Raw genomic sequence first — 8,111 nt, 5'->3', positions numbered from 1 at the left:
TCGTAACAGTCTTAAATAAAGACTGAAACCGAAACAGTGTAAAACAAGATCAGACCGAAAAAAACAGAATGCTCTGAAATTGGTCCAAAAAAAGACCGGACCGTTTTAGGAACGATTTAAGAAAGACTAGAAGTCAAAATTACAATCATACATTACCCAACTTTTTGTTTTATTTCTTTTATTAAATTTTAATGTATCTTTTTTAATTGTATCTTAATGTGTCATTTTGTTGTTACATATCTGTTAACGGAAAAACTTGAAACCATAACCAAGAAACTGAAAAGTACAGAAACCAAACCGAGAAAATGTACACAAAGGTTATGAGACCGAGACCGAAAAAAAACCGAACAAAAACCATCAGAAAAAAAAAAACCGAACTGTTTTGAAACCGATTTTTTAAGACCAGACTGTTTAGAGACTACCTAATCATTCCTAGACTTGTCCCTTAGAGCAATGTGCATCTTTAGATCTAGATATTTCCATGTCCAAAGAATTCCATTGTTAGAGTGGCCAAATGGGCATCTCCGCTAGGCACATGACTACATGAGCCAAGGGGTACACTGACGCAAGTGATTCACCCACACGTTGTATAATCAAAGATCCCTTTATCTCCCCCTTGTTTATTGACTCGACAGCTCTCCAACTATCTTCTGCTTACACTCAACAACTCTTACTCATTTCTTTATTCATGAAAATCGAATCAGGCTAAGCACCGAGACAACAGGCAGAGCAACAAACGTCTTCAGATCTCTTCTCTCTTTTTGTGTTGGATTTCATCACAAACAAGAGAAAGAAAAATGGCCGATGAACCTTCAATCACTCGTTGGTCCTTCCAGGTATGCTGAATTTCTTATTTTGGCCTGTGATTGGTTCCGCAAATCGGTACTCGTATTCAATCATTTTGTAGGTTATGAAATTTAGTCAAATCGAACGCATGAGAATTGTAGCTGATTGGTAGGATTTTACTGAAGAGGAAACGCATTTGCTACTAAAAAATGCTAAAATTAGTATATTATTCTCGTCATGGATCATGCATAGCTGTATAATCATTGCTCAATAATTTGAATCTCGCTCGAATTTGTGTGACTAGGGTTTAGGACTGAAATTATTTAATTCAACATTCTCTTTGAAAACAGCGATCATCAGATTTATGAACCTTATTATAGTCGGACTATTAGAAGTTGACGATTTATACTTGCAGATTGATTGATTTGAGAAAGATTGAAGTTAACTAACGATAATGCAATTATATTACTATAATTCTGTTTCTTCTATATCTAGGATTTTAAGATGTTTTATGATATTAAGTTTGGGAGGAAAAAGGAATCAACGCCAAAAGATGCTGCTGCAAATGGTCAACCTTCAAGTAATGGAAACTCATCAAATGGAAATGGACATCCAAAGAGCACAGCTGAATTGTCAATCTATGAACAGTATAGACAGGTGAGCTAGAGGGCAAATTTGTAAAACTTAATGGAAAAGCTTCCTTTTGTGACTTTTTCTATTGAGTCATCACTCATTCTTTTTGTATTGATTCAAAAAGAAACACTTGTATATAGCTTACTACATTAAGTCATGTCCCCATTAAGCCCATTAAGTCAGAAAAGAAACAACAAATAATGAATGAATTGTTTGGTTTTTGTTTTGAGTTCTGGTTTTTCACAGGAAAGAGAGAATTCAACAGCCAATGGAGCTACATTACTGGATGCTGAGAAACCGTATGCTCTCCCTCCCATTTCTAGATACTTTTGTATTATATAACAATGGAAAGTTATTATAAAATATTAATAGAGTTAGTTGCATATTTTTTTATGATAAAAAATTAGAAATGAACATAAACTTGATTTCTTGTTTTTGCAGGAAAAAATCTCTGCTTCCTGCTTTTGAATCAGCAGAAATGCGAACTTTGGCAGAGAGTTTAAGTAGGTAATAATAATAAACTCAATTTTTGATGCCTTTTTACTTTTATTAGTTTATTTTTCAAATTAGTGAACATGAATTTCCTTATATGTTTTTTTATTCAGGGATATTATTCGAGGTAGTCCAAACGTGAAGTGGGATAGCATAAAGGGGTTAGACAATGCAAAACGCCTGCTTAAAGAAGCAGTTGTTATGCCAATAAAATATCCCAAGTAAGTGTTGTCTGGATAAATGATTCATAAAAAATCTCTCATAAATAAAATGTAAGGAAAAATAAACAAGGGCAAATTTGTAAAAAGTGTTTGAATGAGAGAGTCTTTTTTGTAGGTACTTCACTGGTCTTTTGTCTCCATGGAAAGGCATTCTCTTGTTTGGCCCTCCAGGAACAGGAAAGGTTTGCAACTTTTTTTTTTCTTTTTTAACTTTTTTTTTTTCTTTCAATCTTAATTCCTTAATTCCCTTTTAGTTTAAAAAGTTAACAAGAGTTGCATATGCATTGAACTTTGAGCTGATTTAAATTAATAACTATGTTTCTCCAGACAATGCTTGCAAAGGCTGTTGCAACCGAATGCAATACTACATTTTTCAACATTTCAGCATCATCAATTGTCAGCAAATGGCGTGGTATGTCTTTATTAAATAATAGTTTAATGAATATATTCATTATAGCATCCTACTTTCATTTCTTCATATTACAACATTCTACTTTGAAAATTACTATAATGTCCTAATAAGACAAAAACTGAAAGAACTTATCAAAGTTCAATGTCTTAATAAGAAAAAGTTATGAATAGGTAACAAATAATTAAAAGTAGGTTGTTATTTCTTGCATTTTGTGATTTTGTAAACATGTATGAAATAACAGGGGACTCTGAGAAGTTAGTGAAAGTGTTATTTGAACTTGCAAGACATCATGCTCCATCAACTATTTTCCTTGATGAAATTGATGCGATTATTAGTCAACGTGGTGAATCAAGAAGTGAGCATGAATCAAGTAGACGCCTCAAAACCGAGTTACTTATTCAGGTTAAATTAGTCTCTCACATATTTTTTTTTTTAAATTACTTTATTCTGAAATTTGAAATTTGAATATTTGGTTTTGATTGCAGATGGATGGTTTAACAAAAACAGATGAGCTTGTGTTTGTATTAGCAGCTACAAATCTCCCTTGGGAACTTGATGCAGCCATGCTTAGGCGTCTTGAGAAAAGAGTATCCTAAATTGAAAAAAATAACAACATACTTTACTCTTTTTTAGTTTTTACCTTCATAAACAATATACCCCCTACTTTTTACTCATAATGCTAATGCACTTATATATCTTTACAGATTTGGTCCCTAGACTTTCATATTTTGGCCATAAAAGTTTCTTATTTTAGACTTTGTCCACAAAACTTTCTTATGTTGACAGATTTGGTCCCTAGACTTTTGTATGTTGCCACTTTCCACTTTCTTACTTTGTAGAACGGCACTTTCCACCCCTCTACTTTGTAAAATATCATTTTACCCTCTCAAATTTGAACACCGACATTTTTTGTATATTGGCATATTTGCAGGTTTGCTTCCTAGACTCTCATATGTCGGCAAGTTTAACCCCCTGCAAAACGGGGGTAATAATAATAATAATATTACTCTAGTTGCTATAATTATAGATTTTATACAAAGGGAGAAATGAAAGTAGGATGCTATATATAATAGAGTCAATTACACGAATGGTCCCTATAGTTTGGGGTAATTTGCGTGTTTGGTCCCTAACTTGTTTTTTTTAACTCGGAAGGTCCCTACTATTTGTTTTTGTTACAAGCTTGGTCCCAGTCTTACCTAAAAGGACTATTATGCCCTTATTTAAATAAATTAAAAGTCTTTTTAGGTAAGATAAGGTGAGGTGGGGGTGGGGTTGGGGTTGGGGGTGTGTTTATTTAAATAAATTAAAAAATCAATGGCAAAATAGTCTTTTTATGTAAGACAAGGACCAAGCGCGCAACAAAAACAAACAGTAGGGACCTTCCGAGTTAAAAAATAAAGTTAGGGACCAAATGCGCAAATTACCCCAAATCATAGGGACCACTCGTGTAATTTACTCTATATAATATAAATCAACAAAAGTACGTTGCTATTTAGTGCTGTTTCTTTAACTATATTATGCAAGATCCTTGTACCTCTTCCTGAGGCTGAAGCAAGGAAAGCAATGTTTGAGGAATTATTGCCTTCTGTAGCTGAAGAAGAGACATTGCCATATGATTTATTGGTGGAAAAAACAGAAGGCTATTCGGGCTCTGATATTCGGTTGCTATGTAAAGAAGCTGCCATGCAACCTTTGAGACGTGTAATGGCTATTCTTGAACAACATGATATTTTGCCTGATGATGGTAAAAATAGCATCCTAGTTTCGGTTTTTTTTTTTTTTTCTGTTTTTTTTATTAGATATGGATTTTAAAAGAAAGTTTTATTTGCAGAGTTGCCGAAGGTGGGGCCCATTAAACACGAAGATGTTGAAAATGCGTTGAAGAACACACGGCCTTCTGCTCATTTACATGCTCCTCGTTATGATCGATTCAACTCTGATTATGGGAGTCAGATACTCCAGTGACAGGTCACAGATGTATCATTCTTTTGCTTCAATTCTTGCAAGTGTGTGTGTGTGTGTGTGTGTTAATTGTTGAACCCTTTTTTTTTGCACAATTGATTGTTTTTTATTCCTAGAATATTCTTGTGTTGGGACACTAGTGGTATAATGAAGATTTGTTTCTTTTTTAGACTATGAACAAGAATAAATGACGAATTTACCCTTACATTCCCAAAAAAAACAGTTTTCACGTGGTTTGTGTCATTCTCCTTTGCTTATGTTTGTGTGTTGTTAGACTAAGTCGGGTATGTTTCTCATGTTTTTAGTGATGAAAGAAATAGCAATATACTTCTATTTATTTGTTATTATAACATAAATTTATTTTTATTATAATATTATATTTGAAAAATATACCTAGTTAAAACATAATCAATCACCATCAAAGTAACCTAGTGGTGATCACTTGGAATTTAAACACTTCAAAATGAAACGAGTCTTGAGTTCGAATCTCAAAAGCTTCAACTTTAGAATGACATGTCATATCGTTCACAACAAATAAATAAAGATCATTGATCATTCAAATATATAACAATTGTACATTTTACTATTGTTTTAACCTTAAAAACATGTGTATTACCTTGTTTATTGACAACCAACATACATACCAATTTACTATTTTACTCTATTTTTTTTTAATATATAAACAGAAATTATCAAACACTACAAAATCATGAACCTTTTTATAAGAGTCGTGCATAAACAAATCTGTGCAAAGACTTTTCTTATGCGATGCATGAATAGTTTGCTTTACAAATATTTTATTTTTTTGTTATCTCCAAATGTAAAGCAAAATTATATTAAAAAAAAAACCTCATGTTGATTGATGGAGGGGCCATCGTCAAACTGTTTCCAAGCATTTTATTACACTCGGGTTTGACTTGCAAAACTCTATTCATTTGATTTTGATAGGTATCTTTCAAGTAGAACTTGATATCATATTTTATAAACTTAGTTCGTGCTTAGTAAAACCTTAATTATGCTCTAAAGTTTGGCCCAAACCACAACCATTCCCCATTCCTTAATTAAAAACGCAAAATAATAATATACTAATAATAACTTTGGTTGCAGGAATATGTTCCAAAAACACAACCACACCTTTAACGAAACCAACCAAATCCCTCTAAATTTCTTTTAAACAACTCATGACTCATCAAAAGCTTTTCATAGGATCCGCTGCCTTGCCAGACCTAGCATCAGTCCATGCTTTCGCAATCGTCTTCTTCATCTCATCATCCCCTTCCTCATACATATTCTACACAAAACAGAACAGAATCAGACAAGAACTTGTTCATGATCCGTCTCATCTATTCATCTATAGAAAAAGACGTAAATGCCCTCCTCATCCTATTAATCAGAAATTAGAGTAAGTTAAAAATATTTAATGAGATACCTTCATTAAGTCCATAATTCCTGCCATGGGATCTCGCTCCTTGTCCAAACTCGGCTTAATCTGAATTTCAATAAAAAAAAAACATCATTACATTACACTAATACACTTCTTTGCATTTATGACTACTGGATACCAAACACTACAAAAGTGAAATTACCTTATCGTCCTTGAAATGCAAATCCATCCAATTACCCTTTGAAGCTTTGATCAATGTGATGATGACTTTCGTCGGTTTAACCAAAACCTTACATTTCTCAGGTACAATCTCCTTGTTTAATTTTGGTATAGCACATCGATAGTTTTTTCCATTCACATCATGAAATTTCACATCAACTGACATGCGATTGAACTCAGTGTCAACTTTTTCTTGATCAACTCCCTCCAAAAACACATAAATCTGGGGGGGAAAATATAATGTTTATATTATATTTTATAAACTCACATAATATAATTTATAAACTCACCTTGACTTTATCAGTATCTTGATCCCAACTGAAAGATCCAAGAGTAGTGTACTTTAATGCAGGTTCAGAAGCCTTCTTTAGATTTGTTGAAATTGGTGTTGGAGTGGGTGCAACTAAAGCAGCATCATTTAATTGCTGCACAAGTTTAAAAGATACATGATTGTTATTTTTTAAAGAAATAATAAATAAATGAAACTAGTAAAAATGTGCACTAAACCTGCTCTGTATAAAAGCAAATGTAACACATAAACATGACTGTGAAAGTAGTTCAAACCCTTTGAAATTACTTGCATCACAGTTAGAAAGAAAAAAAAAGGAAAAAAGTTTTGAAGTCAAATACAAACTAAAACCAGAAAGAAACTATAAGAACATTCGACCAAAGTAGAAACCAGCTCACGAAGGCTCAAAACTATGCACTTCCATTGATTGCAAACTCTGTTCTAACTAATCTAGCGACTCATTACAACCCAAGGAATTACGTAGTAACAATGGACGCCAAAACTGAATCATATCCATGAGCTTTGCAATAAATATGGTTTATTATATTGATATCTGGTCTCAATCTAGCGATTAGTTCTAAGTCTCGAAACGAGTAATATTCCTCACATTACAAGCTTCAATAATATCTAATTTTGACAAACATCATACGTAAACCCTGTCTAAATCATTGAATGAAACGAAATGATATCTATATGAAGGGTCATAGGCCACTAACAATCGTATCACAGTTATGAATCGCAAGAGTATCAAAAACAAAATCACAGAATCATACAAACTTATCGTTACTATGACAGGAATTATACCTTTTCGAGGTTGCGAATCTCGGAGGAAATGAGAGAAACAACGCGTGGCCTCTTCGCAATGCTTTGAAGGTGTCGAAGTTCCTCCAGATCAAGAGATGAATCGTTCGCCATGTTGTTATTGATCAGAAATTAAAGCAATACTAACAAAAACGACAAGTGAAATGGTAATGAAGCTGGAATCGAGCAGAGATAAAAGACAGTATATGAGGATTAGAAATGGATACACTCGTACAAATATAGAATAACTTTGTTACTTTTCCAGTCTTCCAGAATGATCGGGATACTCCTAAAATCTGTATGGGCTTGGGTAATGATTAAGCCCATTTCCCCAATAGAGGTTCCATACTCCATACTAGTCCATATGATGGTGTAGATGTGTAATTCTTAACTTAAAAAAAAGAGTAAATTACACGAATCGTCCCTCATATATGCGTCAAATGACACGTTCAGTCCCTATTTTCAAAAATTAACTCGGACCGTCCCTCGTTTTATGTAACTTTGCACGCTTCATCCCTCCGGATACAAAAAGACTATTTTGCCCTTGATACATTATTTTTTAATTTTCTTTTATTTGTTTATCAACTTTAAATTAAACAAAAAAGAAATATAAAATAAATTAAGATCTCCACTTCATCCTCAGACGTCAACCCTTCCCTTGCCCCCTGATTACTTTTGTTCCCCCAGCTCTCTCGTTAAACAAAAATTGTGGGCATGAAGATGAGACCAACGAGAAAGATGATAACAAGGAGGTCGTAGTGATGATTACCTTGCCGACCTGAAGCCACTGATCTCTCCTTTAAACTCAGCCTTAAACCCATCGATCTACACATCAAGCCTCGTTGGAGTCGTCAGCGTTGCCGGAAACCTGCAACTCTAAAGTCGACATCGCCTTTGTTCTCAATCCCTCCG

At 33.6% G+C, this 8,111-nt stretch overlaps 2 protein-coding genes across 3 annotated transcripts; one reads left to right on the top strand and one right to left on the bottom strand.

Moving 5' to 3' along the window:
- Nucleotides 1-494: 494 nt before the first annotated feature.
- On the top strand, nt 495-4,675 carry CCP1 (P-loop containing nucleoside triphosphate hydrolases superfamily protein). 2 transcript variants are annotated; one of them, XM_079059353.1, is made up of 11 exons: nt 495-836; nt 1,309-1,443; nt 1,666-1,718; nt 1,861-1,926; nt 2,025-2,132; nt 2,248-2,314; nt 2,460-2,544; nt 2,786-2,946; nt 3,030-3,131; nt 4,069-4,288; nt 4,376-4,675. In XM_079059353.1, exons 1-11 carry the CDS (start codon nt 798-800, stop codon nt 4,507-4,509), a joined length of 1,170 nt encoding a protein of 389 aa, XP_078915479.1. In that variant the 5' UTR covers nt 495-797; the 3' UTR covers nt 4,510-4,675. The 2 variants fall into 2 exon arrangements, with proteins under 2 accessions (XP_078915479.1, XP_078915478.1); XM_079059352.1 differs by having other exon boundaries at nt 1,282-1,443.
- An 888-nt stretch (nt 4,676-5,563) lies between these two features.
- On the bottom strand, nt 5,564-7,422 carry LOC145124125 (uncharacterized). The gene is made up of 5 exons (XM_079059354.1): nt 7,203-7,422; nt 6,400-6,534; nt 6,093-6,332; nt 5,936-5,995; nt 5,564-5,797 (listed from the first exon to the last, which is right to left on the bottom strand). Exons 1-5 carry the CDS (start codon nt 7,311-7,313, stop codon nt 5,696-5,698), a joined length of 648 nt encoding a protein of 215 aa, XP_078915480.1. The 5' UTR covers nt 7,314-7,422; the 3' UTR covers nt 5,564-5,695.
- Nucleotides 7,423-8,111: the final 689 nt, after the last annotated feature.

Source organism: Lactuca virosa, chromosome 7 (genome assembly GCF_052849685.1).
Source record: "Lactuca virosa cultivar CGN04683 chromosome 7, Lactuca_virosa_CGN04683_v6, whole genome shotgun sequence".
Classification (NCBI taxonomy): domain Eukaryota; kingdom Viridiplantae; phylum Streptophyta; class Magnoliopsida; order Asterales; family Asteraceae; genus Lactuca; species Lactuca virosa.
Note: the sequence above shows the minus strand (reverse complement) of the source record. Positions and strands in the feature narration are given on the sequence as shown.

Coding starts and splice junctions, on each gene's coding strand:
- CCP1 (XM_079059352.1), top strand. CDS start 798: ATGGCCGATGAACCTTCAATCACTCGTTGGTCCTTCCAG. Junction 1,444..1,665: donor TCTATGAACAGTATAGACAG/GTGAGCTAGAGG, acceptor GGTTTTTCACAG/GAAAGAGAGAATTCAACAGC. Junction 4,289..4,375: donor TGATATTTTGCCTGATGATG/GTAAAAATAGCA, acceptor TTTTATTTGCAG/AGTTGCCGAAGGTGGGGCCC.
- LOC145124125 (XM_079059354.1), bottom strand. CDS start 7,313: ATGGCGAACGATTCATCTCTTGATCTGGAGGAACTTCGACACCTTCAA. Junction 6,333..6,399: donor AAGATACTGATAAAGTCAAG/GTGAGTTTATAA, acceptor TTTCCCCCCCAG/ATTTATGTGTTTTTGGAGGG. Junction 5,798..5,935: donor GAATTATGGACTTAATGAAG/GTATCTCATTAA, acceptor TGTTTTGTGTAG/AATATGTATGAGGAAGGGGA.